Source organism: Scylla paramamosain, chromosome 25 (assembly GCF_035594125.1).
Source record: "Scylla paramamosain isolate STU-SP2022 chromosome 25, ASM3559412v1, whole genome shotgun sequence".
In the NCBI taxonomy this organism is placed as follows: Eukaryota; Metazoa; Arthropoda; class Malacostraca; order Decapoda; family Portunidae; genus Scylla; species Scylla paramamosain.
In genome coordinates this window covers 5,649,650-5,667,500 of record NC_087175.1, presented here as the reverse complement: position 1 = coordinate 5,667,500, position 17,851 = coordinate 5,649,650, and the positions used below count along the sequence as shown (strand labels likewise).

The 17,851-nt window shown below is 42.4% G+C and overlaps 1 protein-coding gene across 1 annotated transcript in view; it reads right to left on the bottom strand.

Annotated features, from left to right (window-relative positions):
• Positions 1-17,851, bottom strand: part of LOC135113157 (uncharacterized) — a 180,575-nt gene that overhangs the window by 52,013 nt on the left and 110,711 nt on the right. Inside the window, 6 exon segments of the mRNA XM_064028244.1 lie at positions 7,118-7,303; positions 7,754-8,343; positions 11,282-11,305; positions 15,448-15,513; positions 15,940-16,183; positions 17,270-17,362. Of these exon segments, the coding sequence (XP_063884314.1) occupies positions 7,118-7,303; positions 7,754-8,343; positions 11,282-11,305; positions 15,448-15,513; positions 15,940-16,183; positions 17,270-17,362 (1,203 nt within the window).

Sequence of the window (17,851 nt, the reverse complement as noted above, 5' to 3'; positions counted from 1 at the left end):
ATTTTTACTGAGGGTTTTGTTTTTCACCCTTTGTTGAGAGAAATGGTTTGTTTTGTCTACTTTCATATGCCACACACATGGAGAGAGAGAGAGAGAGAGAGAGAGAGAGAGAGAGAGAGAGAGAGAGAGAGAGAGAGAGAGAGAGAGAGAGAGAGAGAGAGAGAGAGAGAGAGAGAGAGAGAGAGAGAGAGAGAGAGAGAGAGAGAGAGAGAGAGAGATGAATGGGTATGTTGAAAGAGGGAAAGCAACAATGAAAAGAATAATTGAGAAAATGAGATAGAAAAGTGATGAAGGAAAATGAAAAGTGAAAGTTTGGTTGGTACAGAAGATGAAGATAAGTTTGAAAAATGGAGAAAGAAAAGGAAAAACCTCAAAAAAAATATGAAAAGAAGATAATGAAGTGAAAAAGTATGAGAAGAAAAGAAAAGGTAAGAGAGAGAGGAGAGAGGAGAGAGAGAGGAGAGAGAGAGAGAGAGAGAGAGAGAGAGGAGAGAGAGAGAGAGAGAGGAGAGAGAGAGGAGAGAGAGAGAGAGAGAGAGAGAGGAGGAGAGAGAGAGAGAGAGAGAGAGAATGTAACTCTGCAGGTTATATGACTGCGTATGTTTGTGTGTTGACTGAGAAACACAAGAAAGGAAACAACACACACACACACACACACACATACACACACACACACACACACACACACACACACACACACATACAGATAGACATTTCACCCTTACTATATTCATAAAACAACTTAATTTTACTAAATAGAAAACGTAGATGAAGATTACAACATTAATAATCACGGAATTACACATCATTACAGTTAATTACAATACTACTTAGTTAAACTTCTTATGTATTTAAGGAGAATTATAAAAAAAAAACTACTGATAAAATAAAAAAAAAATACAATGAAACAGTTACCTAAGAATAACCATAGAAAAGAATATATATATATAATATTTTTTGTGTATTTCACCATAAAAACAAACAAGAGAACAGCAACAATAAAAAAATTATTGCACCTCTTCGTAAAACTCAAACTGAAATGGAATCAAATGCTCTCTTTTTTTTTTTTCTTCTGTTGATCCTGCATTTTAAGAGTAAATAAAGACAATGGTTTCATGATTATCCTTAAGCAGTGCTGTGTGTGTGTAAAGAGTAGGCAGGCAGGCGTACAGGGAAGCAGGCAGGGAGCAGGGGCAGGCAGCGGGCATGGTGCAGTCATACATACACCCATACGTACATACACACACATACACACACCCTTAAACTACATCACTACGAGCAGCAGTTGGTCAGCCACGCACAGCCACATCAACAGAACATCAAGAGTCACGTAGAACTACATAATGAGTGGTTAAGAGTGATTGAGGCGAGCTAGAGGCCGGTGGTTGCTTGTCTGTATACTTATGGAATGGGACAAGACCACACCACTTGAGATTAACGGATAAAGAGGTCCCAGTCCCGTTTGTAAAGGATCCACACCCACATTTGTCATCTTCGACACCATATACAAAAGGTTTCTATGCACATTTAAAAGTGGGAATTTCTAAGAGACGTAATCCGGTTCCTTAAGAGACTTTCTTAAGTAATCCGTTTATCTGAGAAGGTTTACTCTGGCCCAGAAGAACACAAGGTAAATAAATATGTGTAATGAAAAAAAAAAAAAAAAAAAAAAAAAAAAAAAAATGTATATATTGAATCACATGAAGATCAGCCATCCTAGTCATTGTTTGGATGGGTCAGGTTAGGTTAGGTTAGGTAAAGTTTGGTAATAGATGAGATTTGATGACCTAACTTAACCTAACTTGCCTTAAAAAAAAAAATGCTGCTTAGGTTAGGTCATGTTAAATTAGGTTAAATGATAACCTAACTTGACCAAACCTAACTTAATCTGATCTAACCTACTCCCCCCCCCGCAAAAAAAAATATCTGGGATGTCTGACCTTCATGAGATGGAAGAAAAAAAAAAAGAAAAAAAAAAAAAGTCTTTATGTTAGGTTGCTTTAGCGAACTTCAGGCGACACAAACATGACACCTCACTCTAAGCTTCTCGGGGCATCATAGTGCAGCTCACTTACCTCCTGCATGACAAAACAAGAGGAGGAGGAGGAGGAGGAGGAGGAGGGCGGAGGGGTGGAGGAGACGTCGGCGGGCGGCGGGGGAATCATTATGTTAGTGTCCACCACAATACCCTGGATCCTACCACAACCCTACCACAGCTACTCCCCTCCCCTGGCTCTCTCTCTCACACACACACACACACACACACACACACACACAGAAATTCCAATGTTAGTCTGACCTTACTTTTTACCAGAAATATTGTGAACAGCACACGACAATCTCACTGCAGTCATCCACCCTCTCCCGCACTCAGCGTCCCGAGCTCTGATGAATTAATTTTGCTCCCTGAGGCCACACTGACATAAAGGCACAACACTGGACGATGCTCTCAAATGCCACCTAGTCAAATTATGCTAAGCTTGTTTTAAAAAGTGGAGATTACACAGATTTGTATCCCGGCGAGGTCGCCTACAAATGAGAGAACAAATTTGCATTCTGGCGAGGCCGCTGCCAGAAAATAATGCAGGTTTGTTTGCTGGCGAGGTTGCCTTTAGAGGACTGCGCAAATTTGTATCGTATATCTAACAAAAGCCTTACTAATTTATTGGCTACCAGATTATAAAATTTTAATTAACCTTATATCTTACAAATAAATGAGTGTTTGATAGTAATACAGTTCTAATTACCTACACGTTGTAGAAGAGAACGGGAATGTGGTGATGAGAGCAGTGTTCAGTGATGGTGTTGTACATACTTCAGGTAGTAACATTACGGACTCGTGATGCTGAATTGCAACCTTGTTTTAAAGTTGGAGGGGTAGTTATACTATGCTTGGAAAATGATCCCACACATAAATATTATTGGATTCCAAAGGGGGTGACATTACTTTTACTATTCTTATGAGCTGTTTTGGGATAAATGTATTAGTTACGAATATTCTTTTTTTTCTTTTTTTCTTTTTCATCTTCAAGCTGAGTAACTGCCACTGACTGGGGGATGAAGGGACACAATATGAGGTGGAACTACAATATGAGGTGGAACTGAGTTAGTCAGTCAGCCAAGAGACTTAAGCAGTTGAAATAAAAATAAGTTTTGTGTACATGTTTAATCTACACACACACACACACACACACACACACACACACACACACATCTCTCTTCTAATTCACTAGATATATCACTCACATCAGTCCATCATCATCATCATCATCATCATCATCATCACCATCATTCAGAATCTACAGTATCCCTCATTGTTTAATCCCGCAGAAAAAAATACGTTCCTTTAATTTTGGCAGTGCTGCTGGCGTCCGGATTACGTCTCTTGGTACCCCTGACACCAAACACACACAACTCACTCGTACGCTCTCTCTCTCTCTCTCTCTCTCTCTCTCTCTCTCTCTCTCTCTCTCTCTCTCTATGGGGTCCGCCTGCTCCTTCCTCCTCAGCAGAAAGAAATTGGTAATAAATATAAAACGTAACATGAGGGTACACTACTCTATTCATGACAATTCATTTCCTTTACCTCCAATACTGCATAACTCGCTGGAATTCTTGTTCTGTCTAATAAATAAAATACTTACACACCTGTATTTTTCACCTGCCCGAGTCAATCAAGGTAACATAGGAACATACATATTATACATAAATGGGTAAAAAAGGAGTTGTAATAAGCGTTTGATATAAAAAAGGAAGGGTGGCAGATGTAAGAAGTGACAATAAGTACGATAATTGTGTTTGAAATCAGTCGTTCTCCGGCCTTAGATGCTTCTGGGGTTCTCTCTCTCTCTCTCTCTCTCTCTCTCTCTCTCTCTCTCTTAGCTTAACTATGAAAAATAACTCAAGTGCTGACATGCCACAAGGGATAAATTTAGACATACCACTAAATTTGACTTATAAGTATTCATATATTAAAATACTAGTATAGTAATGTAAAAAGAGTAAAACTAATTGGTTGCATTTTGGAAGTATGTTGATTTTTAGAACTTTTCATCTTTAATTTTTCTTTAAACCTCTAGGGAAAACTTATTTTTTGTTATTTTTTTCTAATCTAACAGGCCACAATTTAGGTTTGTTGTTGTTGTTGTTGTTGTTGTTGTGCATCTATGGTCTATGTGTGATATGATAAACACATGTGCGTGTGTGTGTGTGTGCAGGAAGATAATCGCCAATACAGTAGCCCATTGGGTTGTTGCTGCCTCCTCCTCCACCACCACCACCACCACCACTACTAGCGTCACCACACAAACACTTCTCCATCCAATACATTATTACCATAATCACCACTACAAGCACACCACTGCATGCTCAGTCTCGCTCTCACCACCACCACACCACAACCATCAAATTCCAGTCATCATCATCATCATCATCATCATCATTACAAGCCTCTATGATTCCACTGCAAGACAGATCAAACAGCTCGAGAGTTAAGCCAGTTACTACTTGCTGGCTTAGGGCTTAAGTAATTAAAGGCGTTAAGCCCAAATTGTCTCCACCCGGCCAAGGATTCGAACCCGGGTCCTCTCGCTGTGAGTCGTGTTCTTAATGGCTTTGACCTCTCATTAGGAACGTTTTCAAAGGCCACGGGCATGATTAGGCAGATTCTCTCGACTTTTCTCATTAATAGTGCAGAATTCTTGGTAAATTTGCTTCTTCTCAAACCAGGGCGTTCCTACTTGTATAGTCTCTAAGTAAGACACAACCAGAACACATTCAGTACATCCTGACTGACTTGCACTTTCAATTACGGCACTGTCACTGGCAGCATACACTGATTCAGGAGGGTTCCAAGATGTCTTCGTCTCATTGTATTACCTCAAACCAAAAAACCAGAGCATCCCTAGTTGTGTAGCCTCAAACTAGGGCACAACAACAACACACTCAGTACATTGAAATACTGAGCAATTGACCCAGAAACTCAAATAGCTATGAAGTTTGAGAGCACGGTCCCTTTTCAGGAATCAAACCCAGAATCCGAGCATGCAAGCCTTGCACGTTATCGATCGGTGCACTCCTCGGTCAAGCAGAATTGCAGGGCTTGTGTATCTAAAACGTCATGTGATTTCCTCTTCCTCTTAGGTTAATTGCTTGAGACTTCACAAGTCTCCCCTATACTATGAAGAGAACTCATTTTCTATTATGATACTAAGAACAGACTAACTTACATTCGCTATTACAATACTATTATTGACAGCTAAACTGGTTCAAGTGAGGTCCTAGTTGCCTTTGTCCTAGAGGAGGGTATCCCATTGCTGCCACCAATGTATAGTCCTAAATTAGGGCGTAACAACTTGTATATTTGCTAAATAGTGTGAAACCTGAGAAGACGCAGTACAGTGAAGTAGTAAGCAATAGATCTAGAAGCATACAGAAATTTGATCTTTGGCTGCGCGGCACCGCTTTGAGGATTGAACCCACAGTAAGTTATTGATAGATCAATAAAGTGTACACAATGCTCAAGCAGGGTTGTGAGGCTTCTATGTTTGGATCATTACTAACAAATAAAATAATAAAAACACACTTGAAAACCCCAATAACTTCCATTAATGTCTGTTAAACTATCACATGCATCATGGAGACAATCTTGAACTTCCACCAGAGCCTTTTAAAAGTAGATGAGAGAAGACGCCGAAGTATCTGAGAGTATGGACCTAGCCTGTACGTCACCTGAGTTTATTTGTCCTACTAAAATAACCTACACGACTCACATTCACATATCCTCCACCACCACTCCCACCTACGCTGCATGACCTGCACCACCCGTGTCACACTCCCGCCTTTGAAAAGCACCGGGAACGAGAGAAGGAAGCTGAATCACGCAATTTTGATGCTGAAACACAAGACGATCAAGTGTCGCAAGGATGAGGGCAAGCAGATGTTACGGCACGCACACACACACACACACGCACACACACACACACACACACACACACACACACACACACACACACACATACACACACTTTAGAAAGGTACAGGAGTGTGTTCGGTGCTGAGTGATGGTACACGAGGCATTGTGCTACACTCAACACACACATGGTGCAAGGTGCGCTGTGAGGCTGCCTACACGTACACACACACGTACACACACACACGCAGGTACACACTTCCCACAAAAAAAGTACTCCATTATCACGCACAAATACGCAAATCATTAATATATATGTACAAAAATGTGGCAAAAAGCATGAAAAAAATACACGCACACACACAAACACACATATTTGAGGAAGAAGGAAAAAGACCACATCCTAATGATTTTTAAAGTTTGATTTAACCTTTGTATTTTGTTAGTATATAAACAATCACTGTGGCTCTAGTAATTTTTTTTTAAATAGTGAAATAATTTAACTATCTTTTTTCTTATGATGATTAAATGCTCACGTTTGTTACTTATTTATATTTTTCTGTTATGATTAATTGGAGACTTTTAATACTAATAAGTCATGATATTATTCAGACATTCCCTTTCAAGAATATGAGAAAGTTTGTGACACTGAAAAATAAGAAAAAATAGCTACATGGCAAACATCTGACGACTGATAGAGTTTTGTGATGGTGATGGTAGTGATGATGGTGATGATGAGTCGAAACAAATCAAAAATAAGAACTAGCCACGTCCATCACCACAATTGTTGTAGTAATGGTAGTAGTAGTGGAAGTAGTAGTAGGACTGTAGTAAAAGTAAAAGCAGCAGCAATGGTGGTGGTGGTAGTAGTAGTAGTAGTAGTAGTAGTAGTAGTAGTAGTAATAGTAGTAGTAGTGGTAGTGGTAGTAGTAGTGGTAGTAGCAATAGTAGTAGTAGTATCAGTAACAGAAGTAGTGGTAGTAGTAGCAACAGTATTAGTAGCAGTAGTAGTAATAGTAGTAGCAGCAACAGTAGAAGTAACAGCAGCAGCAGCAGTAGTAGTAGTAGTAGTAGTAGTAAGACCAAAGTAACAGAAACAACAGCAGGTAACAGTAGAGATAACAACAATGACAACCCCCAACACCCTCCACAACCAGCCTACACAGACACCCCTTCAGCAGCCCAGCTTAACTCACGCACACCCACCTCGGAGTCCACGTTGGGTGAAAGTTCCTGGGGATCGTAGTCGTAGAGAGCAACCATTTTCCTGACGGTCATGTTGGCGTAGATGTCCCCCCAGCGGTCCCCTCGACGCCCAACGGAGCCGTCCCTTCGTCGCCTGCCACTCTCAGATTCCTTCATAAGCTCGACTGCTACTCTTTCGTCATCCACCTTCAGGAAATTTGAGGTTGGTGTTATTGTAAATGTTGTAGTTTGTGGTTTGTATGGCAATTTATTTGTTTGAAAACGTTTATATTGTATAGTTTAAGAATACTTGTCACTGTTAATAATATATATACAGACAACGCTTATTATTTTTATCGATGAAATCTGGTTTGTGAAAGAGATAACAAAACAGACAGACGGACTTGTTTTTATGTCCGGTTTCCCTCGTCTATTAGGGATATGATGGTGGCTCCTAATGAAGGACTTTGGTTGTGGCATCTGGAAACCGTTGTCCCGTGTGGATGCCCTTCCTAACCTCGGATCATGGCCAGGATTCGAACCTGTGCACCTGAGAATCCCTTGGCCCCAAATGGCAAGCCGCACCACTGCACCACGGCGACCCCAAAACAGACACACAACACTAAGCACAGCAGAAACACACTCAACACAACACACCTGCACTTCAGACACCATATTGCAGGGGACGTATCCTTGCAGCCCGCCAGCCTCGCCCCAGTAGAAGCCATCGGGGTCCTTGTCTCCAAACACCTTGATGAGCTGGCCCTCACTGAAGCCCAGCTCCTCGTCACAGGCATCTGGGTTTGGGCTCATCGTCGGCGGATCATAGTTGAACAGCGCCACGAATAACCTGGTTTGCTCTCCTGGTCCTCCTCGTCCTCGCCCGCCTTCACGCCCATAGTCACGCCCGTACTCTCCTCCCCTGTGGTCATAGCGATCTCTGGGGTCCCTCGGGTCTCTGGGCCCATGGGGGTCTCGCATGTGTGGGTCCCGTCTGTCCCGCGGCATGTCCCGAGGGTCTCTTGGTCCGTAGTGCATGTCTCGGGGGTCCCTCATGTCCCTAGGGTCGCGGGGATCTCTGGGAGGGGGCCGGTGCTGCTGTGGGGGCGGTGGGGGGCGGCCGCGCTCTATGTGTGACCTCGGGGGGTGCGCGCGGGGGTCAGGGCGCCCTCTGCTGCCCGGTCCAGTGTCGTACTCGTCGTCCTTGAAGGCGTCGACTGGCCCGTGCGGCTCATCCTTGGTTATTTCTGTGGGATGAGAAGGGTTAGGAGGTCGCCGCTCCCTGCCTTCATTCACTGGCGGCTGTTTCGGCCTATACATGACGTGAGTGAGTGAGTGAGTGAGTGATTGGTGTGTGTGTGTGTGTGTGTGTGTGTGTGTGTGTGTGTGTGTGTGTATGTGTGTGTGTGTGATAATTTTCTGTTATGTTCAACTGTAGTGCGATTTTATTCCTTGATATATGTATGTGCGTATGTATGCTATGTGCGTGGGGTATGTGCACATGTGTAAGTGCGAGTGTTGAGGAAGGGAATGGTTAGGGTGACGATGGAAGAGGAGGAGGAGGAGGAGGAATGAGAAAGAGGACAAAGGCAGTAAAGGGGAAATGAAAAATAATAATATATTCTGCAAAGGCGGGGACAAGGTAAACGACGAGGTAATTAGGCAACAAGGTCACACAGGTGTTCAAGGTGTACACAGTTCCTCTAAGTACACAGGTGTTCTACAGGTGAAGTGGCAGGTGGGAGAACCATATTTGGCGTGTGGGTTGAAAAGAGGGTGATGGAGGGGATGAATAGGAGGAGGAGGAGGAGGAGGAGGAGGAGGAGGAGGAGGGAGTGTCTGTAGTAAGTTTGCACTAACTGTAGAGGTAATACTTTCTACAGCATATGAGAAATAGATAGATAGATAGATAGATAGATAGATAGATAGAGAGAGAGAGAGAGAGAGAGAGAGAGAGAGAGAGAGAGAGAGAGAGAGAGAGAGAGAGAGAGAGAGAGAGAGAGAGAGAGAGAGAGAGAGAGAATTTGAAGACAGAAATATAAAAAAAAGAGAGAAGAAAAAGAAAGAGGGAGTAAGGATGAAAACAAACAAACAAACAGTACTTAAGATGACGACAAGGACATAAACAAACAAACAAACAAACAACAAACATACACAGTACATAAACACACACACATACCAGTACATATAACATACACACACAAATACATACATACATACACACATACACAAAACAAGGAGGGAAAAACACTACGTATATGTTTCAACGCGTCCTTGTTAAGAATAGAAGTTAATTAAAGGTGAGAAAAGCCGACAGGTAAGTTTTAAGATCTAGTTCCGTGTATTTAAAGAGTGAAGTCGAGGCTTTGGGGAGTCAAGAAGAGAAGGGAGGGAAATGAAGGCAAGTAAAAACATCGACTTTCAAATGGATTCTGAAACGCTTTGTTTTTGATTAGGACTGTTTTCAAAGGCCACAAATAGTCGTGTTCTTATGGGTGTTCTTTTTGTATTGGTGATGCATTTTCGTTTACACGGTGTCGCAAGGAAAAGGATCAATAACTTCCATAAGAGATATTGTAACAAGTCGTGATTACACAGCAATATTTGTGAATGAGGGCCACGGTAAAACATCGAGTAACATACCACACGTCCTTCTGATTCTGGCATAGTTTATTGAGTCTTGAGCTTCCTGATATGCAACAGCAAACTGCCGCACTCTGTTACCAAGCTGTCACCAGATCAGAGAGGTGGAATTTAGCAGAAAACGCAAAACACGGTGGGAAATGAGTGCACATTATTCGACTTCTGTCCACGACTGTGCCGAGCTATGAGAGAGGAGTGTTGAAAAAAAAAAAAAAAAAAAAAAAAAAAAAAAAAAAAAACGCCTGCATTTAATTGACCAACATAAATGAAGTACGTTTTCGATTCATTTTTGGAATGCCAGTAAGTTTCCTGTGTTTTTTTAATAGTTTTATATTTACAGGCCGACAAAAGTATATAAATACTTCGTTTTCTATTAACGTGGTAAGTATTTATTTATTTATTTTTTCACATAGTTCTTACATTAGCGAGCTTCCTGTATATGTCATTACGTAAGAAAACGATAATCCGTAAATGGGCTCGCTATATTTTCTTTTTTCGAATTCTGAAGTATTAAATTATATGGATTTCCGAAACCGCAGGCACGACTCACTCTCTGTACTATATTCTCAAGAGCAACTCGGTGACAGATCAATTTTTTTTCTTTTCCCCCGATACGTCTCCAGCGGTGCGCGTCGACAGATGAATATGTAACGGATTTATTTATTTGGGTAACTTTTTCTTTTTAACTGGTCACGTTTTGATATTATTACTGTTCACATATTGATTTTTTTCTTTTTTTCTCTGAAACCAACGTAGGACAAGGGTAACTGATAACGTGATTGAAGATATCATGAATACGACAATCTAGGGAAGTGGCAAGAACATTACAAGTGCACCAATCAACTGCCTCGACGGGAGCGGGAGGGGCGTGGCTTCTGGATCAGCTTTGTCTACAGGCGATCATAGTTGATGGTCTGTCCAGGCTTCTGTCAGAGCCTTGATCGCCATTACGTTACTGAAGGAGTGTAGCCATTATTTGTTTCGTGCATGACGTGTATTTAAGCTCAGAACGTTAATAAAAAGACATTAACGTACGACTTACTTAAGATAAAACTTGAGATTAATTACAGTATCAAAATTTTACAATGTCATTTCGTTACTCAAACTGTCAATCTATTATTCGTTCGGTGCATGACGTGTATTTAAGATTAGAATACTAAGTGAACAAGCTTATGAGTTACGTAAGAGAAAACTTGAGACTGATTACGATATGAAATCTTCGGAATGACGCTGCGGCTTTAGAAATGAACCGTAAAGGAGTGAACGCGGGGATCGAAAAGAGTGAATCAGTGAATCCCTCGCCACGCAGCAACACAAGCACACAAAACGGCGGGTACTTGACGCAAGGACGAAAAAGGATCAGAAACAAAACAAAAAAACAAAAAAACAAAAAAAAAAACAAAAGCAAAACAAAAAATACTACCATGGAATTCAAAAGGGAAACAAGAGATCCAAACTAAAACAAAGGGATCAAGGGAGGGAGTCAGGGGTTCGGATCTCCCTGCAAAGGTTCGGAAGAGGGATTGAAGCTTCGGTACTTACGTCTCGTTCTGGATGGACCTTTGCCTGGTAGGGAAAAGAGAAAGTTGAGGCGATGCAACACGGAACAGGAGTAGATAAAAAAGAGAAATAAGAGATAGAAAGAAAAAGCTGAATAGAAGAAGTATGAATGATGGAGAGGATGATGATAATAAAAATAACAATAACTGTAATAACAAGGATTACACCAAGGTCAGCCATTTCAGCTTTTGTTAGGTTAGGTCTACGTCTTGGTTAGGCTACGTCAGCATATGCCAGGGTTACTTAGCCTAGCCTGATGTAGCCTAACTTTCCATAACCTAACTCAAATGAAGAAGGGATGACTAATCTTCATGTAATCAAAGAGTGAAAAAAAAAAAAAATAGACGAATATAAAAAAAAATAATAAAATAAATAAATAAAACACAAAGCTAATGCTAATAATAATAATGATAAGACGATGAATGAGAGCAAAGTAATAAAACCAAACAGTACTTAATGCAAATCACAACCAGTGCTGATAATAACAATAAAGTGAGTGAATATTATAATAAAGAAAAGTAAAGTAGAAGTAACTTACACAAAGGGAACAGTGTATCCAAACACTTCAGACAAAAGGCCTCGTGTGGTGCATGTGGCATTGTAATGAAAGAAAACGAGTGAGTGAGATGGATAAAGATAGATAGATAGATAGAGAGAGAGAGAGAGAGAGAGAGGAGAGAGAGAGAGAGAGAGAGAGAGAGAGAGAGAGAGAGAGAGAGAGAGAGAGAGAGAGAGAGAGAACAGCAAAGTCAAAAAGTGAGATTACATATAAAGAAAGAAGAAGAAAAAAAAAAGGCCACACATAAATTATAAGTAAAATAAATAGATGAAGAACGAAAAAAGCTAGAAAAATGTGGTAGAAAAAGATGAAAAGGCCACAATTCAGTTCAAAATGACAGTAAAAAAAGAAAAAAAAGCCACACATTGTAAGTTAAAAAGTGAGATAACAGACAGTACAGTATATATATAAAAAAAAAGCGAGAAATTCTGTCAAGTTTTAAAAAAAGTGAGACAGAGACATGTAGAATATTCAAAAAGCCACAAATTCAGTCAAAAAGTGAGATGGAGGTAAATAGATTAAAAAAGCCACAAATCATTGAGTCAAGTCCATAAAAGTCCCTCCAAGAAGACAACAACAGACAACATTCATTAAAAAAAGCCACAGAAAGGCCAAAGAGAGAGAAAAAAAGACAAAAATATGACAAAAATATAGAGCTTTCTTTCATTACCAGAGAAAAGAAGGAAGTAATTTTTTTGTTCAATTTTTTTTTAGTAAGAAAGAAGAAGAGTCGTAAAACTAACAACACTAGGTAATCTTAGGCTAATGTCTCACGGGGCGGGGCGGGGCGGGGGTGGCGGGGCGTGGCAAAGTGTGGACACATATGGGAACATCTGAGTGCCGCCCCACCTGGCCAGCCCCGCCCCGTCTGTAGCTAAGCACGTGACCTCCTCTCCTGTGACTCAAAGAAGATTCTGACAAAGGCGACGGCGGTAATAATAATAATAATAATAATAATAATAATAATAATAATAATAATAATAATAATAATAATAATAATAATAATAATCCTGTACCTTAATAACAGGATCAAACAAATAAAATAATGACTAGGCCTAAGTTCAACAGGTTCCAGGAATGATTAAGCTTTTGTGTCCAACTCGGTATGAAAAATGAAAGACTTGTAGGAAATTTCTCTAAGGAAAACTGCCATTATTAACACACTAATATTCTCTTTGATTTAAATTATTTCTGTATAAGTATTTTTTTTTTAAGCTTTTAAAATTTCTATCTATTATTATTTTTTTTTCTACCAAAGCCAATTAATATGTCTAGTATACAGGAAAGGTAACTACTATCAATGACAGCTTGATGTTGCTTCTAATTTCAGTATTTTTTTGCATGAGTACTTAAATTTCTTCACCTTTTTTCTTTTTACCACAACAAGTCAATCTGTCAAGAAATATGTACACGAAACCTATTACCACTAACACTGATATTTCTTTCAAAGTTTAATGTTTCTGTAAGAGTATATTTCAAGCCTCTATTCATTTATTTCCATTTACTTTTTTTTTATCCAAGGCAGTCAATCTGTAAGGTGACCCAACTTGACCTGACTCATGGCCATCAGGAAGCGGGCATGAGTCACAGGACGCGGAGGTCACGAGGTCATGTCCACTCGCCACGCAATCACGGCACAGGATTGGCTCAGCAAACACACACACGAGAGGGAGCACAGTCTGCTTTCTTCTTTAGTGAGACTCGTGTGGAAATTTACCGTGCGAGACTCAAAGATATTCAGTTTTTATATTATCCTGTCATTATTATTTTCGCGTGTGCGTGTGTTTGTGTGTGACTGCGTGGCTGCATGACTAACTAGTAAACACACACACACACACACACACACACACACAAACACACACACACACACACATTCACACACCCAGTCATGCACTCTCTCTCTCTCTCTCTCTCTCTCTCTCTCTCTCTCTCTCTCTCTCTCTCTCTCTCTCTCTCTCACACACACATGCACAGCTGTGAGAGGTGCGCTGGTGACCGACACACACACACACACACACACACACACACACACGGGCGCGGGAGGACGGAGTGCCGAGCAGGTGTGATAAAACAGGTAGACTAAGTGATTGAACTGACAGCTCTGGGAGGACGCGGCGGGGGGCTGACGGCGAGGCGGGGGCGGTGTCGGGGCGGGATGGTATGCAGAGAGAGTGAGTGGTTATCGAAGTTGTTGTCATACTTATTAGCTTCTCTTTTCGCTGTTATGTCAATGTAGTGCGCATGGGAAATGTTTTAGTGATAGATTAGATTAGTAGGACAGCTCAGGGACTAAACTGTATTGTGTGTTTTTTTGGTAATCCTTGTTTTTATTTTGTTTGGTTTGATTAGATTGGCTTTTTTTTTGTGTGTGTGTGAAAAAGCGGAAACTTCGTGGGCTTTTTTATTTCATTTTATTCCTATTGGTGTTTTGTATCCCTGTCCTGCTTCCTTCACATATAAAGAACGTAAAAATAGAGTCAATTAATCAATCAATTTTGTTTTTGTTTTTTTTTGTTTTGTTTTTGTTCTCTCAGGCAGCGTCCCTCGTAAGCAAGCAGGGAAAGTCCTTCGCAGTCATCAGTACCATTATCATCATCAGCGATCGCAATCATCACTACCATTATCATCATTACCGATCACAATCTTCTCACGCCCCGCAAAACAAAAGACCAAATTCCTGTGGAGTTTTCAAAGTGATACGCAAGAAAAAAAAAAGAAAAAAAAAAAAAAAAAGAAAAAAAAAATCCTATGAAATTCTCAACGTTATCATCATTAGTCACAATATTTCCCACGCCCATAACAGCGCCATTTCTAGGTAAGCTTTCAAGGCGACGCGGTGACTCACGCTCCCCGCCGCTAGACAACACAGCAGCGCGCCAGCCCACCGCCGGGTCCTCACGAGCCTCTCTAAGTGCGTCTCTACGTCGAAAAAAATACAAAAAATAGTATAAAAAGCTCTACAAAGCGATGATTATAACACTCCCTCGTCTAGTGAAATTTTTCAGTTTAAGGGGGGAGGGAGGGAGGGAGGGAGGGAGGGGGTGGGGGGAAAATACCCTTAGATCGAGAGAGACAAGATTCAAAAGCAGGTCTTGGTCTTGGTCTTGAAGGGGAGAGGAGTGGCGGGCTGAGGTCAGGGAAGGGAAGGCACGCAGGTGATCGTCGACAGAAAAAAAAAAAAAAAAAAAAAAATATCAGGTAAAAAAAGACAGAGGTGGGGAAAAAAATTGTACCAGTCACCTGCAACAAAATTATCCTAAAAGTTGCTGTAATGAAAAAAAGAAAAAAAAAAAAAATAGTCTGGCGCTAGCGTGACTAATGGACGGAAATGATGAGTTACCAAAATACTTCGCTCAAAAAAAGCACGGTATGGAGGAGAGACTCAGCGATGAGTTATGGGAGGGAGTGACGCGCCTGTCCTCAAGGGTGGGTGGGCGAGACTGGCGCCTCGCGAGGGAGAGGAGGACGCTACAGCTGAGCGGGGTAGCGGGCACCACACCCTCCTCACTATGTACAGCCCGCGCCGCGCATCACGGGAGACAAGATATACGTAAGATAGCAAGAGAGAGAAAGATACAGGAGTGTTTACCTTTTAACTGCCCTATGGTATTGAATAAAGAGTTTGAGAGTCTGGCCAAGCCACTCCTGGGGGTGCCTGAGCCAGGGCCAAGGGGGGGAGGGGGAGAGAAAATGAGACTCTTATTTATCTTGCGACAACAAGAGGAGGTTAAGACCTTAAGTTACGGAGCCTGACTGACACAGGGCGGTGAGGCCCAGCGCCTTATTGATCATCATCATCATCACACTGACTAATAACAGAATGGAAAGAAACTCACAAGACTGATCAGTGACAGCAAGATCTCATCATCATATCAGCATGACAACTTAAAGTAAGCAAAGCTGTGTTACGTGTGAGCAGCAGCAGCAGCAGCAGCACCAGCAGCAGCAGCACCAGCAGCACCAGCAGCAGCAGCAGCGCAGCAGCAGCAGCAGTGCGGTGAGTGTGCATCATTCCGAGCCAGTGTGGCCGGGCGGCGCACGCCTCACCCACGCCCCCACGCCTGCCGCGCCGCACACTTACCTATGGCGGGGATGGAGCCGTGCGGGCCCTGCTGGCCCTGGCCCGGCCCGTGGTACAGGTCCTTGTCCGCCAGGCCGTCCTCGTGGTCCAACATGGCCTGGTCAGTGTGATCACCCCGTACGCGGTTCATGAGGCGGTCTCGCAGGCTGCCCTGGGTCTGCTGTGCCCCGCGGGCCTGCCCCGGGCCATGGTGCGGCCCCGTCATGCCGTGCTGGCCCGGCTTGTGGCCGTCCTGGTGCAGGTCCTGCAGGAGGAGACGCTCAGTTACCGCGGCCCTCTCGAGGCGCCCCGCCACCATGCACTGGGCCTCGGACACCTGCCTGCCTGTTCCTGCCGCCCTCATCCCGCTCCTTCAGCTCCCTCCCCGCCTGTCCTGCCCTGCCCTGCCCCCTTCCCCACCCCGCCCGCCCGCCCGCCCCCAATATTGATCTACGGGCCAGTCAAGCCCTGCCATGAGGCTGCCTCCCGCCCCGCGCCCGCCGCCCGTCCCATGAGGTCACCCTCTGGCCCATATCGACCACACGATAACCTGTAGGACACCCATCGGCGCTGGCCAGGTGAGGGCGCCCCGCCCCCGCCAGCGACGCGGCGCCTTACAGGTGGTGCCTCCGGACGGCTGGACGGCAGGCAGGACACGCGCAGGACACAATGGCCAGCAAAACACAGCATTACATAAGAGTGACCCCTGTGCGACTCTAAAATAACCTCCATTTTCTACGCGGCCGCAACCATAAACTCCATTTTCCACGATGCCGCCACCACAGAGCACTGCCACGATGCAGGGGAGACTCAGCCAGTGACGGCACGCTGGCGGGTCACAGGGGACGAGAGAGAGAGAGAGAGAGAGAGAGAGAGAGAGAGAGAGAGAGAGAGAGAGAGAGAGAGAGAGAGAGAGAGAGAGAGAGAGAGAGAGAGAGAAAGGAATGCAGAAAGAAAGGAACGAGGCATAGTGGCATAATTATTAGTAGCATTTATCAAAAAAAAAAAAAAAATACATATATACCTCGTTAAAAAGAAAAGTGAATACATAAACAAATTGATCTTAAAAAAAACAAGGAAGTGAAGAAATCAAATAATCTCGTAAAAAAAAAAGGAAGTGAATACATAAACGAACTAATGAAAAAAGAAAAAAAAAAGATGAAAACAAGCAAGTGAATGCATAAACAAACAAACCTCGCAAAACAAACAAACAAAAAAACAAGTAAACCAATAAATAAACAAACTGATCCCGTTAAAAAGAAAGAAAAAAAGAAAGAAAGAAAGAAAGAAAGAAAGATGGTGTCGATAGCACGAGTTGCGGCGGCGCGGTGGCAGCAGTGAGCAACTTTACCTCATCTGTCAGGTCGGTCTCGCTCTCCTCGGCAATGTCGGAGAGCTCAGAGGGCCTGTCTAGGTCGGAGGTGAGCATGTCGTCCTCGGGGTCCTGGCGCGGCGGGGGGAGGGAGGGAGGTATGTCATGAAGCCGTGCAAACCAAAACAAACCAATACGCATGGCATGGGGGTGAAAAAAAACAAGCATAAAAGAATATTGACAAAAAAAAACGGGTAACAAAACAACATATAAGGGAGATTTAAATAGGTTAGGCAGGGTAACAACAACAGGCATCAAAAATCCGGGACAAAAATAGATAACAAAACACATAAGGGAAATTGAGGTTGTTCAGGTAGGGTGGAGCAAGCATGAACAATCGGGGACAAAAAACACAGGCAACAAAACAACACGTAAGGGAAATTTAAATAGGTTAGATGGGGTAAAAACAACAGGCATCAAAAATCAGGAAAAAAATAAAGATAAATAAATAAATAAAAGGATATTCAGATTGATTAGGGGTAAAATACAAGCATGATGGAATGAAAGGTAACAAGACAATGAAAAAACAAAAAAACAAAAACATAACAGGGACAAAAAAAA